Source organism: Haliotis rufescens, unplaced genomic scaffold (assembly GCF_023055435.1).
Source record: "Haliotis rufescens isolate VD_foot unplaced genomic scaffold, xgHalRufe1.0.p SCAF_8, whole genome shotgun sequence".
Lineage (NCBI taxonomy): Eukaryota > Metazoa > Mollusca > Gastropoda > Lepetellida > Haliotidae > Haliotis > Haliotis rufescens.
In genome coordinates, this window is record NW_025964372.1 from 2,077,298 (window position 1) to 2,099,661 (window position 22,364).

The 22,364-nt window shown below is 42.4% G+C and overlaps 1 protein-coding gene across 1 annotated transcript; it reads left to right on the forward strand.

The window, feature by feature from the left end:
- The first annotated feature begins 1,858 nt into the window (after window positions 1-1,858).
- Window positions 1,859-17,384, forward strand: LOC124144662. Its single transcript, XM_046514198.2, has 12 exons — window positions 1,859-1,984; window positions 2,667-2,788; window positions 5,932-5,988; window positions 7,474-7,624; window positions 9,446-9,534; window positions 10,369-10,434; window positions 11,388-11,529; window positions 12,907-13,061; window positions 14,276-14,465; window positions 14,865-15,092; window positions 16,179-16,232; window positions 17,301-17,384. Exons 1-12 carry the CDS (start codon window positions 1,951-1,953, stop codon window positions 17,312-17,314), a joined length of 1,302 nt encoding a protein of 433 aa, XP_046370154.2. The 5' UTR covers window positions 1,859-1,950; the 3' UTR covers window positions 17,315-17,384.
- Window positions 17,385-22,364: the final 4,980 nt, after the last annotated feature.

The following is a 22,364-nucleotide window of genomic DNA, read 5'->3' on the forward strand; positions in this document are numbered from 1 at the left end:
AACTTGCATCACTTCGGGCTTTCCTCCCACATTAAGCTGACACGCCGTGATGTAACTGGAATACTGTTAAAAGCGGCGTTAAACCTAACTCACTCACTCACTCACGACTGACTGATTCACGTGTCATAGCGACAGTGTGCGTGTCAAATAGCACAGGTGAAACCTTGCCAATGAAACGTGCGCCCGTCCTTAGTTCTTGTTAAGTCAGAGTGCAATAAAAGGTTCCGACCCCTGTCAGAGCGTGGGCGCTGAGATAAGGACCGAGATATGAGGCAAAATGGAGTAATAGTGATACGTGAAGAATTCAAACGGTGCTATCTCTGTGTTGTATCATAACGTAATGGGGTCACATAAAACGGTGTCACCGTGTTACCTCTCCAGCCGTTGTTGAATCCACTGACGTGAAGGGTCTGCTCTGTACTCAACTAACAAATGTTATATTTGGGATTACACTTTCTTAGTAAAGTACAGATTCTAGTACAACTAAAAAAAGTACTATTTGTACTTTACTAAGAAAGCGGGGGCACGGGTGGCCCAGTCGTCTAAGGCGCCGCGACTCGCTGTGCAGAGTTGCGTCCCTTGGGCACGCCAGAAACCTATGATTGTGGGTTCGAATCCCGGTTCGCCCCGATTATGTTTCTAGGTGTGTCAGCACCATACCCGTGCTCGTGGGTTTCACCGAACTGGTAAACGTCTGAGACTTGCATCACTTTGGGCTTTACTCCCACATTAAGCTGACACGCCGTGATATAACTGGAATACTGTTAAAAGCGGCGTTAAACCCAACTCTCACTCACAAAAAAAAGCGTTATCCCAAATATAACATTTGTTACACTTGACCATTTTCTAAATGGCATTGTGTGTTCATACACTTAACTACTCTTTATGTAAATAATTTTCAACAATACAAATAACAATACACGTAAAACTACTACTACTACTACTACTACTACTACTACTACTACTACTACTACTAATACTACTACTACTACTGACCCGTGAAGATCCGGGGTAGAATAGGTCTTCAGCAACCCATACTTGCCGTAAAAGGCGACTATGCTTGTCGTAAAAGGCGACTAACGGGATCGGGTGGTCAGGCTCGCTGACTTGGTTGCAGCATGTCATCGATCCCAATTGCGTGGATCGATGCTCATGATGTTAATCACTGGATTGCCTGGTCCAGACTCGATTATTTACAAACCGCCGTCATATAGCTGGAATATTGCTGAGTGCGGCGTTAAACAACAAATAATAAAAAAAAAACCTTCTACTACGACTGCTACTACTACTACTACTACTACTACTACTACTACTACTACTTCTACTACTACTACTACTACTACTACTACTACTACTACTTCTACTACTACTACTACTACCACTACTACTACTTCTGATTTTTTTGTCCAGAATTATGTTCGCATGTGTTCCCTCGTTTAAGAAAACTTATCAAAGGCCGGAAAAAAATGGTAATGAAATAAAGATTTTATTGACAATATGCTTCTGACAAAAAGATGTTTAGTACAGTTGGTGCATCATGACATGGACGTAAGGCTAGTTAAATCATGTTTATATTGACCATGCCCTTCCCGCAACTAAATTCCCCCGTGAGACATATTTTACTTATTTATAAGAACTTTTCAGCTCAAATTTCGTTTTTTGCACCGATTCCTACTTTGCCCATATGCTGTCCGATTCACAAGGGAACCCAGTTTGGGTCAAAGTGGTTTTGTTATCCTGCTTCCAGCCGCAATGGGCGTTCCCAGTCTAGCGGGGATGGCTCAAGGGGTCAGTGTCGGTTGATCGAAATGCACAAGCCCTGGCGACATAGATTATGACTAGACAACCGCAATCCATGTGGAGAACTTCTCACGGACTAAGGCATAAATACGAAATAAAACAATGCTTATCCCGGGGTTTCTCTCAGGAATACACACTTGCTTTTAAAACATGATTTTCCCACAAACTGTGTTCGTGACTGTTGGTGAGTATTTTTGAAAATATTTTACATTTGTTGAAATCATGTCAGACATGATCGTAAAATCTTCACCTAAAGGTTGGGTGAGTGGGTGAGTTTTTGTTTTGATCTCGGTTATATACTTAATGTGGGTTGACAGCTCGAGGTGATGGAGGTGATGCAGGTCTTAAAAGTTGGTGAACCCGAGATGTGGTGCCTAGCAACCAACAATCATAGCCAGGGCTTACTCACTCACTCACTCACTCACTCAACCACTCTCTCACTCAGCCACGCACCCACCCCCGCACCCGCCCACTCACTCACTCAAACACTCCCGCACTCACTCACTCAACCACTCACTCAGCCACTCACTCACTCACTCACTCACTCACTCACTCACGCACGCACGCACGCACGCACGCACGCACGCACGCACGCACGCACTCACACACTCACTCGGGCGGTGGGGTAGCCTAGTTGTTAAAGCTTTCGCTCGTCACGCCGAAGACCCGGGTTCGATTCCCGGCATGGGTTCAATGTGTGAAGCCCATTTCTGGTGCCCCCCGCCGTGATATTGCTGGAATTTTGCTAAAAGCGGCGTAAAACCATATTCATTCACTCACTTTCCTCACCCTCCCTTCTCGTTAGCCTACCCTCCCTTTCCCACAGAAAAGCGGACATCCTTATAACACATGTAATTATTGTTCAGGTCTACTCCAGGGCATTGTATGCCCGGGCCCACCAGGTCACGAGGTCTCATGCTATCACTGTGAACACAAGGATCACTTTCCAGACTGTCTTAATAAACCTCATGTTTGCCATCCTGACGAGGTGAGTAATCGGCACTACTGGCGACCATTAAATCAAGTTATCTGCAGTTGAAAACAAGCAGGGTGGCAGTTCTTATGTGGCAGCTTATACTGTAAGTTTATTTCTAATATGACCTGTTAATTTGAGCGCTCGTAAAATAGAGTGACTGGCCTCAGTTGTTTACAGTCAATGCTCCGACCCAGGGCTTGTTACCTTCGTCAACCTTCCTGTATAGAGAGCTCCGCTGTGAGGAGCTTCTTTACACTCCATTCTCCGACCCAGGGCTTGACACCTTCGTCAACCTTCCTGTATAGGGAGCTCCACTGTTAGGAGCTTCTATACACTCCATGCTCCGCCCCAGGGCTTGACACCTTCGTTACCCTCCCGGTATACAGAGAGCTCCGCTGTGAGAAGCTTGCATTGTAACACACCGAACAACACTACAAACCACCCTAAATCTAAATGCTGCACTTACTCGAGAATCAATCCTAAAACCACAAAATAATCTAGACAAATTCAAAGCCTTAGGCGTATACTTAATTAAAACAGGACTAATTAGTCGCATCTAAACCCCAAATAAACTAATAAAACCAAATCACGTAAACAAACAAACCACCCACCACACACAGCTCCCTTAGTTCGCCCCCTACCCACTCTTGGCATTTATTCCAAATCTCAAAATTTCAAAATTACAATATAAGCAACCCTTAAACCCCCCTCCTGGGTTGCAGCACCAAGTCCTTTCCCCCCTTTCGGACACAGTAAATGGCCTGGCGGGCCCGTGTGCGACATACGCTTGCATTCGGAAAGCGCACGTAAAATCTCCAATGTAAGTAAGAGAAGCTTGTTTACAGTTCGCGATTCACTTCCGGGACAGACTACCTCATGCGAGGCGCTTAGCGAAGTAACAGTGTCAAGAAGGCTGTATAAGAGCGAGACGTGGACGATTCGAGGCCCCCCTTCTAAAACTTCTACTTGCACACGGGCAAGATACCTGTCTAAAAGCGCCGATTTTTCTGCCTGTATTTCCAACCACAGGAGTCCGTATCTAAAAATAGACACCCTCATGCATATTCATGACCATCTCCACACGCGAGCCCGAAGGCCCTTCGGGCTCGCGTGTGGAGATGGTCATGAATATGCATGAGGGTGTCTATTTTTAGATACGGACTCCTGTGTGCTAACATTGTTTCGTGGACTCCAGAACGGAGTTGGTATCTCATTCACGAAATTCAGAACAATCGTGAGTGTCCTGATGTGCGTGATAGAGTCTGCTATTTATTGCTGCTGTCACATATCTGAACAAGCGTATTGCCTTTCAGGATTGTAAACGTAAGCCTGCTTGTTGCAATATAGTTTGTTGATTTCCATTGATGTTGTGTTGTTATTTACGGATTTCACAATTTAGTTCTGTACGAACCGATTTCCTGGGTTTATCTTAGCGTTTCAACTTGGGAATCGCATGAGTTACACAATGTAAATCGCTGTATGTTAAATTGAAGGAGTTAACGAGGTGTCATTGTATCAATGCAACTTTTATATATCTGTTTTGTTTTATGGGTGGCGTTGCCTAGATGCGTTCGGGCGATCTGTTTTATAGTCACCTGCTTTGTTTTTTTATCATCAAATTTCATTTTTCAGGACAAGGTAAAGTTAAATTTTAGAAACTTTGACAGAAATTACCCAGATATTTAAATGACAACTTTTCATGCAATGTTACTTGGGGTGACGTTTCTTTTGCGGTTCAGTATATTTATATTTAACCTACATGTATCACACCATAGACCTAATTATGTTGCTGGTATGTCTTATGCATCCCTGCTTTGGTCCGAATCAGTAATAATACCAGAGTTGGGCAGTTGGTTCATTTTTCACATTTATCAGCTATTATCACAAGTATATTTTCATTTAAATATGTTTGTCCTCCAAAATCTGTTTGGCATATTCCTCCTAATGAATTCCTCAAGCGTGACCCTATCATTTGATAAGTTGTTAAGCAGAGTTTTGGCCCATAGTCATCCTGCATCTTACGAGGGTGTCTTCAAATCCCAGTTCGATTTGATTTATGGCGCTTGCTTTTGTAATAAACATCTGAAACCTGCATCACTTGAGGCTTCACTCCGTCTTCAAGCTGACACGCCATGATATAACTGGAGTACTATTTATCTGGAATACTGGAACATTGTTTATCTGGAATACTGTTTATTTGGAATACTGTTTATCTGGAATACTGGTATATTGTTTATCTGGAATACTGGAATACTCTTTATCTGAATACTGTTAATGTCTATCTGGAATACTGTCACTGTTTATCTGGAATAATGTTACTGTTTATCTGGAATAATGTTACTGTTTATCTGGAAAACTGTTACTGTTTACACAGGGTATCTGTTCATCATAAATTAATGCAAAAAAGATCGAGACCATTCCTCATAATTCCTAACGAATCGGAACAAGTTGGATGCTCTTTGACAATTTAACAGTTAACGCATATTACATTTAAAAATAACATATCGACAGATATATTTCTAAGTAACCTGACCTCGTGACCTCTACAGTTGCTGCAACGCTGTAAATTTCAGTTTTGTCAGGTCACAGAATGAGATAAACATGATATTTGAAAATAAGAGACAGAAAGTAGTTCTGACAAAAGCTGTCATGTTTATAAATATACATTTTTTAAACTATACCTTTATATACCGCGGGTATCCAGGTACTAGTATCTGTTCAAATGTTTTATTTCATCCCCGATCAGTGGATCCGTTTACATTCCAGTTATCATTCTCAACTCCCTGGGGAGTATACAACCCAAGCTGCCCAAGGGCGCTAAAGGTTTTTACATCCACGTCACATATCGGGTACCCATTCCCTGCAGAACAGAGGCACATTTGAACTAAGTCACTTGCCCAGGGTGACACCACAACTTTTGACACTTGTGTTTTGGGTGTATGTACATATTCGTGTTTCCACCATCTGGTCATGTACCATCGGACGAGTGGTTTTTTTTAAGTGCACATGGTGTATGTACTGTACACTAGGGGTAGTGCCAACACTGTAAGGACCTGTCAACATTGTTGGTCCCAAGGCTGAATAACAACCCATATTTTATATAAATATTGTGTTTTATCTCCAACTATATGACCAATGTGTTGCCTTCTTTACAGGTGTGCGAGATACTGTATGGAGGTACTGAGACCGTCGTCAGGTGCGCGAAGGCACACGTAAGATGTTAACTATTTTCATAAGTTCAAAGACTGCCCTCGTGGTCTAGTGGTAGAGCGTCCGCCCGCAGAGCCCCGACCGCCTCATGCGAAAAGATGGTACCTGTTGTTACCCTGCCTGGTGCTCGGCATTAAGGGGCTTATACAGTTAAACAGCGACATGGTATCTCAGTGCGCTAGCACTATAAAATCGGTAATAGTCCGGACTAGTACATGCAGATGCAGACACAGCCACACACACGCACGAACACACGCACACACATAACAAACACACACAACGTGCATGCACGTCGCTACAGGGTTCAATGATCTTTGACGCGACCTTGAACCCCATTTCACGTCATTTCCATGTTACTGCTACCTCTACCGCGTTTCTATGTCAAAAAAAATAACTCCTGTGTATGGGATTGCACAACTATTTGTTTGTCAATGCACATACGACAAAGTCCTTTTGCTTGAGTAGAAGCTTCTTTACGTCACTCTGTCACGTGCGAATGCTGATACTCGTACACGTGACTTACCGTAATATAGTCTTAGAGTGAGTGAGTATGGTTTTACGCCGCTTTTAGCAATATTCCAGCAATATCACGGCGGGGGACACCAGAAATGGGTTTCACACATTGTACCCATGTCCGGAATCGAACCCCGGTCTTCGGCATGACGAGCGAACGCGTTAACAACTAGGCTACCCGACCGCCTCATATATGGTCTTAGAATACCACTTGTTAAAACAAACGATCGCGATCGATGTGATATTTGTTGTGATCCGTATTGCACAAACATACGTTCCTACGAGGGACAACCGAGGTCGCGACAGATAGGATGCTTGACCTCATTTATTGACTCACGTCACTGATCATTTTAAGTGAACAGAGATTCTCCACGCATCCGCCCATCAATATAAGTTAAGTCTTGACCAGATAATCCAGTGATTGATATCATGAGCATCGACCCCTACAATTGGGATCGATGACATGCATCAACCAAGTCAGTGAGCCTGACCAACCGATCCCGTCAGTCGCCTCTAACGACAAGCACAGTTGCCTTTTACGGCAAGCATGGGTTGCTGAAGACCTACTCTAAACGTGTCGAAGGAGCCTTTGACTTTAGTTCAATCACGTCTATTAAGAACAGGGGCCTTTTAAACCAAAAGGTCTGAATGCAGACAAAGGTTCAAGCAAATTATTTAAAATTGTATTTCATACTTGATTTGTATAACAAACGTCATACATTGATGATAATGTTTGGATCTGATGATGATGATGATGAAATACATGTAATGACATTTATGGACAGAAGTTCTGTATGCCAAATCAGCTGAAAATTATTTATAAATTAAGTTCTCTATATCCGAACGTGACCACAGTTTGCCATTGACAAGAACGTCTTCGTTATAACCGATGTATCATTACATCCAGCTTCGTTATAACCGGAGTTTCAGTTTCATAATAATCTCATTCTGATCAAATGTTTCACTTCCATTAGGAATGTCAACACGATATTGATAAGGCGAATGTTCACTGTGGGATTGGAGGATCACAAACCAATCACGGATGTGAGATTTGTTGCGCTGACGACGCATGCGTGTCGGAACAGGTGGCGGCGATGCAGGGACTTCCGCTTGCGTCAACACCAAGTGAGATCCGGCTCATTTTGTTGTTTGTAAGGTGACAGACATATTGGTTATAACAACATCAATAATGGAATAAATAACAACAAAACAAAACTTATAAAAGCAAAATGATGATGATGATGATGATGATGATTATTATTATTATTACAGATTTAAATATAAAATACAGCAAAGAGGGTTTGGGTGATCCTGGCACAGTCAGGCTGGTTAGGCTCATCATCAGCTCAGGGCCCTTGCCCCCTCTACACACAGCCCAGACAGCGAATGGGACTTCTCCCAGGAAGCGCTGCCTGGTCAAACACACCCAGAACTTTTCGGAGAATGTGAAGACTCCCCAACAATGCAGCCTTCTGCATTACCCAAATTGTCAGACGGGCTGTAATCCTGGAAGCAAACCCAATGTCAGTCAACAGATTGGGAGGTACAAAACCTAAGGCACCGAGAACAATAGGGAGTCGGACTACTTGGTACTTGGGATGCAAGCGTGACATTTCGAAAGCGAAGTCCGCATATTTGCCATGTTTTCCTCAATCTTGTCAATCACATTTGTGTCAAAGGGGACAGAAAATTCAATGGTATAAATGATTTCATTGGATTTATAGAAAATGACAAGATCAGGTTTGTTGGCCTGGATACGTCTAAGGCTGTATATGGGCCTAGTCCAAAGAATTTATCATTTTACATGACGCCCTCTACATAATCCGGGTCGTACCATGGGTGGACCTCTGTGTCAAAACCACAAGCATGGCGAAGACGGTAATAAAATGATCGAGCTACACCATCATGTCGTTTAAGATATTGTGTTTGTGCCAAAGCTGGGCATCCACTGACAATGTGTTGGACAGTCTCATTAAATTGCATAATCCACATTAGTGGGAAGTGGCTGGTCTTGAGCAGCAAACAGAAAGCCTTCTGTTTCACTTTCCAGGCCACCGACTTCATCCAAGCGAAGAACTGTGCAGAGTTGTAATCAACACACTCATTTCAGCACCGTCCAGGAGTACAGAACCATCAACAAAATCAACACTGACATGAAGATTATGTCCCACATTCTTGGCTCGTTTAAGAAAACTGTAGAATGCCTTGTTTTCATCATCATTATCATCATCATCATCATCATCATCATCATCATCATCATCATCATCATCATCATCATCGTCGTCGTCGTCGTCGGCATTATTATTATTATTATTATTTTTATTATTGTTGTTGTTGTTTTGCTTTTTCAATTATTATCACAGAATTCTTGCATATTTTAGCGAGTCTTTATGCCGGTTTGTCAGGTAAAGTGCTATGACGTAACCACACCATTACGGCATCAACAACGACGTCTCCGTTTTCCTAGTAGCTCAGGGGGTATTCTCTCATTGCACACTTGTTATAATACGACGGAATATGTAAACTTGATCAGTTTACAACCACAAACAAATCCTGCATCAGTCAATTCTGCTTCACTGTGTACAAAGCGTCATCAGAGGTTAAGGAAGCATTGGTGGCCCAACGCCACAGTTCGTTATACAGAGTTGCGTCCGGCCGTAGACGCATCAGGATCACGTTTGTTTTAATCCCAGTTTATTGGTTTGTCAGAACCGTACCCGTACTCATGGGTTTCACCGAAGTGGTAACCGTCACAGACCTGTATCACTTCGGAATTTCCTTCCTCGCCGTGATAACAGCTGAATTTCTGTTCAAAGAAGCGTTAATCCGACGGTATTCATCCCGTCGAAGCTCGGATTATCTGCCCCTAATGAAAGAATGTGTGTGGATCGCTTATAATCAACTCCTTTTTAAAACTGTATATCAATAAAGTGTCTTATGTTTCAGCGACTGCCCTGATGAGTTGCCCCGGTCACTGTCGCCCTGACAACGTCGACACATGTTTAGTTAACGCTCATATGTGCAGTTCCGGCGAGGTGCGTAACACCGTTAATATTAGTCTTAGCGGTTGACCGATCGAGTTTAATATAATTTCCCGATATTTGCACATGTTTCCTCAGCGAATCTCAAAGCTGATTATTCAGTTGAAGCAAATTGACGTCATTCTGCTATATGTTAAAGTTATCAGAACAAGAGGCTGACTTCAATGTATTTTCCATAAATGACGAAATTTCTTGCTATTTTTGTAACTCGGCTATAGGGGTACGAATGTCAGATTCGCAATAATCATTTAATAATAATTTCTTGGTTTGTCAGTACTCTACCATGCTCGGTGCGTTCACCACAATAGAAATCGTCTAAGACTAGACTTGTACTTCACTTGGAGCTTTCTTCCCACATCAAGCTGATAAGTCTGTGAAATAACTGATATAATGTAATCGGGACAGTGAATCAAACTCACTAACTTAAAGCACAGAAAGTCAGATTGTCTCTCATGAAAAGAATGCCAAAAGATCGGGACCAATCTTCACTCAAAATAGATAACCCCCAACGAATCGTAGCTTGTTTGTTAACGCTGAAGGATATCAAGATATCATTCAACCATTAGCTGTATCTGCTATCAATCAACTGCAATCGTAATGGTTAGGAAAGTCATTTTTCATCATAAATCCACAGAAACTCGAAATAACATTGTCAGTTACCATTATCAGAGACAACAGAAATCAGGACACCGTTATTCCGGGCATCCCGTGTTGCGTACGCTACGTTCGTACGTCTACAGAGAACATAATACCGTGAATCAAATTGTTAAAAAGGTCTATGTCCATTGACGGCGTTCATTATGTTCACTATTTCTATCTTTTGGACAGTTTTGTCAACTTGAAGCCGAACATGGGGAGCTGAGAGGTCATTGCACAAGAGACATAGATCTGCGGGTAAGTAGAACAGCATAAGCAATGGTATCTTAAAGGGACTCTCTACAGTTTAATCCACGTCAAAACGTTGTAAAAAACGTTATTGTCTCCACATTTCCAAGGTCACAGTGTTGGTTGATAATTCAAAGCATAAACTTGCTTGGTCTGTCACACTGCCTCAGCAAATCCACCCTTTCAGAGCAATCCAAATATCTGGAACGGGTAATTTCTCAAACGATCTAAAGTTAAACGTAAAAAATATAAATATTTCGCTAATAAAAAATAATTGTCATGACCATAATATTGTCTGGAACATAGGCTTTACCGGTCGATCGATCTTCCAGCTGAGTACTTCTGTCTCGGGAGACCTGGATGCAGATGCTGTTTAATGAGTTTATATAAGCAGCTGTACATCCGTATCAATCGTAACCGACAGGCCACGCCCACAAATGGAATACTGTTTTCTGATTTGCTGATAGTAAGTGGGCGGGGCTTGTGTTGCAATATTACACTGGACGATGTCACGGATTTCGTACTGTTGCTTCAGTTTTTCGTGTGTTAATGATAAAATAAGCAGTCTGTGAACTTATCATTGTTGACATATTTATTTTACAAGAATTGGCTCAAGAATGTTTTTTGCGCTCATGCAGGTACAAACGTTCAAAATGGTGTCCACACTTTGGGTAAATTCACTACGTGTGTATGCACACCGACTTGCACGTGCATACACCCATAAACACAAAAGGTGTTGAAGTCAATTCGGAAATATACACACATGTACATACACCTGTGCATTCATTTTGAAGCCCAAAAGCCAAGTTAATTCATTTATAAAGTGTCCATGCGTTTACGTCCATTATATATCATGAACAATAATTTCTGGATTTACAACAAAGTTAAGCTGTTCTGTTCTTCCAGTGTTAGACACGGGTAAAATATCTATGACAACAAACTACTTTATCCCACTTCTTCAGAGATGCTTGGCCACTTCCTATGATGAAAACACTGCGGTATGCAGCGAGGGTGACCTTTCCTTGGTTCAAGGACATCACAAGTGTACATACTGTTGTTTGGACAGCAACTGTGGCGTGGCTCCTTTCTTTAACACCTCCACTGGTGAGTATTCCGTAGTCTACATGTGTTTATTATACTATACATCAATATCCTTTATTGTAAGGGGAAAGGGAAATGAATGCAAGATGTGCTGCAATCTGCATGGTTGCAATGCGTTGGAAGGGAAAGGAAACTGATTACGAGGTGCGTTCAGTAAGTTTTGCAACATTACTTCAATAAAAGACCAAGTCGCAGAATATCTTTTGCAATTTTATTTTTTAATATAATCTCCATTCACCTTAATACACTTATTCCATTTGTCCTTCAGGCTTATAATACCACTTTTATAGAAATCCGCAGATTGGCCCTCTGGGGCAGCATTTATGTCCTCGTCATCCTGAAAGCGTCTTCCACGTAGGGCAGATTTCATTTGCCGGAACAGGATATAGTCACTGGGGGCTAAGTCTGGGCTGTGGGGTGGATGATTTAACTGTTTGAATCCACATTCACATGGCGGCCTGTGTTATTCTCGACTTGTGACCCGGAGCATGTAAAGAACTTATTGAACAACGCGTTGTTCATGTTTGAGAGAATCCATGATTGTGACCACCCTCAGGTAAAATGCTAAAATGTCCATAAAAATTCTTGATTGGGGGTGTTATTAAGGAACAGAGAGACATGGAGAGAGAGAGAGAGAGAGAGAGAGAGAGAGAGAGAGAGAGAGAGAGAGAGAGAGAGAGAGAGAGAGAGAGAGAGAACATTGCACATATGCAGGTTCAATTTCAAAAGTTAACGACGCAGTCCCATTTCCTCCGAAACCAATACTGAGTCATAATGACCATTACATTATGTGTTGTGCGGGTGTAATTGAGAATACGACGCCCGGAAATTGTAGCTTTTAAAACTGCAACTCTGAAATCACATAACATTAATCCCCTAAATACACCTGACATTTGTCCAGAACAACTGTGGTTCAGCCCTGCCAAGACTCAAGTACCATTTTCTTCCAGCATTTTGGGAAACATAGTATTGCTTTCAAAAGAATCAGGACCAATGTGCTATTCGAACCCACGATTATCTGATCCTGGCTCAGTTAAGGGACGTTACTCTACACAGCGACCCGTCCACTCGTGCCCACTCATGTCCTTCAGGCTGGGAGTTGAAGCACGGTGGCCCTGTTGTCTAAGGTGCCCTATGTCGCTGTGCAGAGGTGCGTCCCCAAGCGTACCAGAAACCTGTGACCGTGGGTTGAAATCATGGTTCACTCTCACTCTCACTCATGGTGCTCGTGTGCTTCACCAACGGGTAACCGCCTGAGAATTTCATCACTTCGGGCGCCGTGGTATCAGTGAAAACCTGTAGACGGTGTTAAACCAAAGTCAGTCACAGAGTCACTTACTCCTATTGAAAGTATGTGTGTGCTTCTATCGTGTCTACTAGATAACATGGGGACAACGATGGCAGCAGGAAGCACTGGACAGTCAGGGTCTCCCATGCCAGGGTCATCTCCAGCACCAAACCCTCTTCTCTACGGACAATGTGTTGATCAAATCATGGACAACGGTTGCCCTCTCCTGGCGCCGAGTGTTTGCAAGGTAATACATTCGTTGTAAGATTTTCTTTGATAGGGCATGTGCTTTTACAATTAGTATACATGCATAGACACGGCTTAGTACCTTCCTATTATGTAAGTTAATGAGTGTTCAAGGTTCTGTCAATATCTTACCATGACATTTATACAAACGAACAGAACGCACAGGTTAGGGTGTGTGTTGTCCCTCAGAGTCGGATCATGGTCATGATCTCCCCAGGTGCCGGGTTGACCCCAGGGTAGAATATATCCTCAGCAAACCAGGATAGTCCAGCAATAAGAGATATTGGGAATATAGAAGCATAGAGGCCTTCAATAGTATAGTAAACAACAAGTACCCTCCGCCATATTTTACTCAATCTCAATCTCATTATAATCAGATTTTAGGTCTCGCTATCGCTAAACAAAGATCTGAGGACATCCCATTACGATTCACGTCAGAACGACCTTTCATCCGACCAATCAAAGCGTCGCTTACCAGATCATGAAAGTGAGAGTCGGGATGTCTTTTCTAATCATGCAACCTCGAAAACGTTAATACGGGGTATTCCGAACGACAGTTACGGCCCTTACGACTTATTCCTTCAAAATCATCGTCTATCTCTCGCTTCCATGGGATAAACATTTGAACGGAGGAGGCGTTGCACAGTACGTGGGAAGCACTGCCATACAATCTCAACCATATATTAGACATTCCGGAATGTTTGTTTGTTCAGTTTTCAAAATTTTAATCGAATTTTAATTGAACTGTATTTTTCAAGCGTAGTCTGAAATGGAAGTCGCCAGGTTGAAACGAGTGTCGTAAAGCTCGAGAAAGCAGCTTTCTAATTGGCTGATGTCGACTTCTTGTTAGTCATTTCAGTGGTCGGTCAAAGTTTGCGAAAGGTCAATCTGACGTGAAACGTGATGGGATGTCCTCAGATCTTTGTTTAGCTGCAGCGAGAACTTAGATCTGATTTTAATAAGATTGCACTGAATCTACATCTCGAAATTCACGCAACCTATGCAAACAAATGACGGATTGTTAATCTTTTCCTTCATAATGTGGGCATGTTCTTAGCAAACGCCTACACATTTAGAAACACCTAAATATATTTTTCCATTAATGAAATTGTTATAAACTTTACTCCAGCATGCGTGATTTTTACTGCTATATTAATGTATTATGGGTCGTAAGTCTGTTACTGAATGTATTGTTTGTCTGTTTGTCCCTTCCAGAATGACTTGGGTGTCCAAGTGTGCCCCCAGACATGTGGTCTGTGTGATCTCTTGGAGTCACAATTTCATGGCAAAGCTTTATGTGAAGACCATCTTATCAACAACGAATGTGAGATATTCAAAGTAACGAAAGACATTTGCAATAACCAACTGGCCAAGTTCACCTGTCCGGACACGTGTAATATATGCGGTGAGTATGCTGTTATGGGAACTGATGTAACGATAGTCACATTCCCACACTCAAACAGTCACACACAGTCACACACAGTCACACCAAACACAGTCACACACACACACAAACAGTCACACACAGTCACACCAGACACAGTAACACACACATGGACAGACACACTCACAAACATTCTCGCATTCGCAAACACCCGCATTTATTCGCACGCACTCAAGAACACAAACAACTCATGTATTTTGGTTGTGTTTGATAATTGTTCAGAATAAGCGAATGAATATTAACAGTAATTGTGTAAAATTGAATACCAGATCTAGTTCTGAACTAACACGAGTCTTTTGCAAATGGTGTGATTGCAAAGGTATACAAAGACCATATATATTGTAATCTTTCTCCACCCAGAGACAGTTCTTCTGGATCTCGTGAACCAAGTCCTCAATGGGGATGTCCCGACGGCAGATCCATCGGCAACTCAGATGACAGATGGCGCCATGGCGACGGCAGACATGACACAAGGAACGTCGGGGGCGTGTGTTGACACGCTGCAAGGAATGAGCTGTGACACATTGAACGGCATCTGCTCCAACCCTCTGGCTCACACAGTGTGCAGGAGCTTCTGTGGACTGTGTGGTACGTATTGAAGTTAGTGAGTGAGTTAGGCCTAATGTCCTGTTTGTTGGTAATTGACCAGAGTATGGCCATGGGTTAATTACCTTCCAACATTTCTATGTCAGCCCTTGAAGAATTTGAGGTGAATATCACTATCTGTTTATCTGCCAATTTTAGCCCAAGAACATGCTTTCGCCTCAAAGAATGAGGATGAAACTACGTGTATATCTACAAATTCCTCATCCTATGGACCCGGGTGACCAGGCCGTCAAATGCGGTGCAATTTGCTTTGAGGGGGGGGGGGGGGGGGGGGGGGGGGGGGGGGGTCACGCAAGAAACCTACAGTTTGAACGAATCCCGGTTCGTCCGATTATGTTCCTAAGTTCAGCACTATACTCGTGCTCGTGGGTTTCACCAAAGTGGTAAACGTCAATGGGTTGGATCACTTTGGGCTTTCCTCCTACATTGAGCTGACGTGCCTTGATATGTCTGAAATGTTTTTCAAACCCCAAACCGACCACTGACCCTACTGAACAACACTAGACTCGTCTCTGAAAATATATAATATTGATAGAAACAAATACAACAATAGAAACATTTAAATTGAAAACCTAGACTTGCTTCATTTATGATAAATCATTCTATTTAATTGAAAATATAGGCATGCTTCATTTATGGCTTTTACATAACTGAAAGGGCTGGGCGGAGGGCAAAATGGCTGGGTCAAGGATTGTGAGACAGACTAGGGCCACGCCAGTCCTTGGGGCAAATGTTTAAGACCTGAATCAATTCCCTGTATCTTTTCACTTTCCTTTCTTCTTACACATAAGGGATGGTAGGGTGGCCTCGTGGTTAAAGCGTTCGCTCGTCACGCCAAGGACGCGGGTTCGATTCCCGATATGGGTACAATGTTTGAAGCCCATTTCTGGTGTCCCCCGCCTTGATATTGCTGGAATATTGTTGAAAGCGGCGTAAAGCCATACTCACTCACTCGCTCACTACCAAAAGATGACAGTGGTATAACTGAAACACGGTTTCAACCGCAATTAAACTCGACTCACTCACTACTGAATAATGCACACTTATCATCGTATTTTTTTTTGGCAGGAGACGGCGCTTCCTCTGCGGCAAATACCGTCAACATACAGACAGTTACAGCAGGTTTGTATAGATTTAAGATTCTTTAATACGGAGATCGCTTTGGTGGTCCAGTGGATAGAGCGTCTTTACGGAGACCGCCTCCCTGGTCCAGTGGATAGAGAGTCTGTACGGAGACCGCCCCTGTGGTCCAGTGGATAGAGAGTCTGTACGGAGACCGCCCCTGTGGTCCAGTGGATAGAGAGTCTGTACGGAGACCGCCTCCCTGGTCCAGTGGATAGAGCGTCTGTACGGAGACCTCCCTGGTCCAGTGGATAGAGCGTCTGTACGGAGACCGCCTCCGTGGTGTAGTGGTTAGAGCGTCTGTACGGAGACCGCCTCCGTGTTGTAGACCGCCTCCGTGGTCCAGTGGATAGAGCGTCTGTACGGAGACCGCCTCCCTGGTCCAGTGGATATAGCGTCTGTACGGAGACCGCCTCCCTGGTCCAGTGGATAGAGCGTCTGTACGGAGACCTCCCTGGTCCAGTGGATAGAGCGTCTGTACGGAGACCGCCTCCGTGGTGTAGTGGTTAGAGCGTCTGTACGGAGACTGCCTCCGTGTTGTAGTGGATAGAGCGTCTGTACGGAGGCCGCCTCCGTGGTCCAGTGGATAGAGCGGCTGTACGGAGACCGCCTCCCTGGTCTCGTGGATAGAGCGTCTGTACGGAGACCGCCTCCGTGGTCCAGTGGATAGAGCGTCTGTACGGAGACCGCCTCCGTGGTGTAGTGGATAGAGCGTCTGTACGGAGACCGCCTCCATGGTGTTGTGGTTAGAGCGTCTGTACGGAGACCGCCTCCATGGTTTAGTTGATAGAGCGTCTGTACGGAGGCCGCCTCCGTGGTGTAGTGGATAGAGCGGCTGTACGGAGACCGCCTCCATGGTGTAGTGGAAATAGCGTTTGTACGGAGACCGCCTCCGTGGTGTAGTGGAAAGAGCGTTTGTACGGAGACCGCTTTCCTGTCCAGTAGATGGAGCGTGGGAAGTTTTTTTCCGAAAATTCCAAACAACCGCGTGGCTTCTTTATGTGTATCACATATGTTTGAAAGTAACCAGTTGAACGCAGTAATAAGATTCACGACTTTCTGTTTCAGTTGTGCAAGGATGAGACAATGTACATCAAACACTGTGTCAGGCGTGCCATCGTGTCGAAAGAAAATAAACGTTTCTTTTGTTGATTTTTAGTATTTGGTATCCCCTTTTACAAAGTGGTTGCCATAGTTACATATAGGTGTTAGTGAGTGAGTATGTTTTCACGCCGCTTTTGGCAATATTCCAGCAATAATACGGCGGGGGACACCGGAAATGGGCTTCAAAAATTGAACCCATGTCGGGAATCGAACCCGGTCTTCGGCGTGATGAGCGAGCACTTTAACCACTTGGCTACCCGACCGCCCCTCATATAGGTGTTATACTCAATCAGTGAGTTGTGTATATATCAAATATTTCAGCAATACTTCAGCCATGTCAAATTTGGCGACACAAAGTAAGTGAGTTAGTTGGGTTTGACGCCGTTGTTAACAGTGTATGGAGTCTAGTGCACATTGATCCACTGACTGGGTAATAACGGTATCACTCAGTGTATGGCGTCCAGTGCACATTGATCCACTGACTGGGTAATAACGGTATCACTTAGTGTATGGCGTCCAGTGCACATCGATCCACTGACTGGGTAATAACGGTATCACTCAGTATATGGCGTCTTGTCACATTGATCCACTGACTGGGTAATAACGGTATCACTCAGTGTATGGCGTCTAGTGCACATTGATCCACTGACTGGGTAATAACCTTATCACTCAGTGTATGGCGTCCAGTGCACATTGATCCACTGACTGGGTAATAACGGTATCACTCAGTGTATGGCGTCTAGTGCACATTGATCCACTGACTGGGTAATAACGGTATCACTCAGTGTATGGCGTCCAGTGCACATTGATCCACTGAATGGGTAATAACGGTATTACTCAGTGTATGGCGTCCAGTGCACATTGATCCACTGACTGGGTAATAACGGTATCACTTAGTGTATGGCGTCCAGTGCACATCGATCCACTGACTGGGTAATAACGGTATCACCCAGTATATGGCGTCCTGTCACATTGATCCACTGACTGGGTAATAACGGTATCACTCAGTGTATGGCGTCTAGTGCACATTGATCCACTGACAGGGTAATAACCTTATCACTCAGTGTATGGCGTCCACTGACCCAGAGGAACAATTCTAGGTTTGTCATCACCATGCCCGTCTTCGCTGTTTCGACATCAGTTTGGGCGTCCCTCCCACTTATGGCTCCCACTGAAATATTGACAAATGAACCTAAATGTTGGACACCTGGTGACGTATTTGGGTGTCTCGTCTTCATTGTGTATGTTTGACGTGATATCGATGTCATGCAAAGGCAAGTTGCAGGTATTTGTTGCTTTTTGATACAATGTGTACACGTAACACTTTGCTTTAGGTACAAAAACATAACAAAAATCCAACTCCATTTAGACAATAACTGTACCCTAAAATGTACTTGTACATATCACAGGGATGCTCATGATGTCAATCACTGTATTCAATAATCCAGACTCGATTATTTAAAGACCGCTGTCATATAGCTGGGATATTGCAGTGTTAAACAACAAGCTAATAAACAAACACTCACTCTACGATGTTGACAGTTTGAGACCCCTGAACGCGCAATTGTTTGGGATGTCGCTATATGTTGTGGGATCATGGTCTCTATTTATGTGGGTAGATACAACACGTGTAAACTTTGTTCCGTGGAGGTTGTAAACACATTTCTAGACACGTTCAGTGCTAATTATTTCTTGTATGTGCGGCAGGATCCGCAGACCTGGTATCATAACGATGTGGTTCCTAAACATATAGTCAGAATCGTACACTGGATAATGTTTACAGCAGAGATTTCTTACAAATATTGAACATTTTTTGTCGCTTTTATTTCATAACAAAACACATGTTACCTCGTACACATACATACATATATACACTTGATCACGGACGTATATACTGTATACGTCTTTGACTTGATTTACTAATGTCAATTTATGATAGGGCACATATGCGTGTAACCATGGTAACTGTACAAAACAAACAAACTTGTACACATCACGAAAATGAAAAGACGTCCATCTCACGGCGAAGGACACCGAGGATGGGCTTCACGTGTTGTGCCAATACAAGGAACGGAACCTGATCTTGTGCCCAGCCAACTCTGAAACCAACAGACAACCTTCAAAATGAGCAGTAGTCGCAGAATTGTAACTTGGCCATCGATTGTTCATCTCACGAAGTGCATATTTGGGTCACGTGATTGGTTACAAAAGCACAGGGCACATCAATATTTTCCCGAATAACGTGGCCCATCTATTGTGGCCGGTTTGTTTAAGGTCTTCCAGCCTTTTCGTATGACTCGCTATCAACCTTCAACATACATCCACCTCGGGCGTAAAGATATCTGGGATTTCTGTACGACATCCGTATTGCAACCAACACATAAGCACGCTATTCCATGGCTGGCAGTTGCTGTCGGTTGCTACGATTAGTGGGGGAACGAAACTTGCAACTTGTACGAGAGAAAACACCTCAGCCTACAACAACCAGCGACACAGAACAATGGCAATGTTACCCCGGTCCCACAATGCACTTGTGTTTCGAGTCATGTGACTAATCTGAAGCAAATTCATATAAAACTTAAATCTAAATCACACTTATTGCTGCATGGGACTATGAATCATCACACACGCAACGGATACTACAACGTGAATATTTAGCCATAATCTACCCATTTAGTTCTTTTTCAATTATTTTTACTACGTATACTTTGTCTCGCAACGACAGGGTGCAGGCAATTAGATGGAACAGCCCGTGAGTTAGCCCTGCTCGTGGATTTTCAATTTCGCTTATTGCAGATTTTATTTTAAACCAAACTCCAATACAACGTCAGTTTTGTCTAAAATTCGGCACCTTAGAAAAGTAATAAGCTAGTCTTACCCCCGTGTGTAGTGTAATAAAGTATAGTTTTGCCCTGAATATTAAAGCGTCAAAGGGCTATCTTGAAACGAGTGTGAACCACTCGAATCAACGTATATGCTTTACCAGCCCTAATCAAGGGATTACACTAATTAGCTGATTGCCCAAACCCTGGGAAATGTGCAAAACACATTGTGTAATGACGGGCTATAAAGGCTATTGGCTGATAAAACATGTTGTCGTTTATATTGATTTGTGGTAGACTAACGTACTGGCACGTAAGGATCGTCAGCTATAATTATTGACATAACACACACGTGCTTTCGCTCTTCAAACTTACTGCCGGCAGACAGCCCATATCGGTGGGTATTTGTCCGTCCTTATTACAGTGAAAATAGATAGGACACATTGAATATAAGATTACTTTACATGGAATTTAAGATTACTTTACGTGGAATTAAAGATAACTTTACGTGAAATTAAAGATTACTTTACGTGGAATTAAAGATTACTTTACATGGAATTAAAGATTACTTAAGGTGGAATTAAAGGATTACTTTATATGAAAGTAAAGATTACTTTACGTGGAATTAAAGATTACATTACGTGGAATAAAAGATTACTTCACATGGAATTAAAGATTACTTTAAGTCGAGTTAATGATTACGTTAAGTTGAATTAAAGATTACTTTACGTGGAATTAAAGATTACTTTACATGGTATTAAATATTACTTTACATGGAATTGAAGATTACTTTACGTGGAATTAATTATTACTTTATGTGAAATTAAAGATTACTTTACGTGGAATTAATGATTACTTTACGTTAAATTAAAGATGACTTTACGTGGAATTAAAGGTTACTTTACGAGAAATTAAAGATCACTTTACGTGGAATTAAAGATAACTTTACATGGAATTAAAGATTACTTAAGGTGGAATTAAAGATTACTGAAATAAAGATTACTTTACGAGGAATTAAAGATTACTTTACGTGGAATTAAAGATTACTTTACGTGGAATTAAAGATTACTTGACGTGGAATAAAAGATTATTTGACGTGGAATTAAAGAATACTTGACGTAGAATTAAAGATTACTTCACAAGAAATTCACAGAATATTTCAAACAAATGATACATATAGTCTATTCATAAAATAAACATGACAATACTCAACGATCATGAAATAAAATTACAGCATACAAAGTAGGTTTCTAAATAACCTTATAATAATCGTTGAACCAAGATATAATCCGGTACTTGTGTAAAATGGGAATTGGGACAAACAAAAGTCCATGACGTAAGAAGCGAAATTAGACGAAATAGGAATCTGTGATCTCAATAGCTGAATATATGAACCCTCAAAACCCTTGGGCATATGGGGATTGCCTTCGACAACGTAGGGTGGGTAAAAATAAAGAATGAAACGATGTTTCAAAAGTCGTTTTGGTCCGGTGAACAGAAACGAAATTTGAAAAGAAAAAGTGTATCCTTTCAACATTCATCCTTTTTAAAAAAATTTCAGTACGGATGAGTATACACTATAACACAAGTTTTATTTCTTTCTTTGTTGTTTAACGCCGCACTCAGCAATATTCCAGCTACACGACGGTGGTCTGTACATAATCGAATCTGGACCAGACAATCCAGTGATTGATATCATGAACATCGATCTACGCAATTGGGACACGATGACATGCATCAACCAAGTCAGCGAGCCTAAACAAAACGATCCCGTACGTCGCCTCTTACGGCAAGCATAGTCGCTCTTTACGGCAAGCATAGGTAAACTGAAAATCATGCTAAATTTTCAGAAAATACCCAGTCGTTAGGTACTTCAACAAAGCACTTCGGAAGAGTTTTATTAGAGGCCGACTATTTGATATTCATGAAGGGAGGGGGCTTTCTATCGAAATTATACTGGAAAATAATAGAAACAATATTATTATGCTCAAGACCATTGAAAAAAGAATATCTGCCAGAAAAATTACATTGTTGCAATGTGTTCTTCTTAAATAAATATTGAGATTCATAGTTTTAATATTTTTAAATATAATACAAACTGCCCATAACACATCTCAGGGTCCAAAATGCTGCAACTTTTCATACGCTTTATATGTTCCCTGACATTTGCAAGTGTTAAATATAAACACCTATTTGACACCTCTGG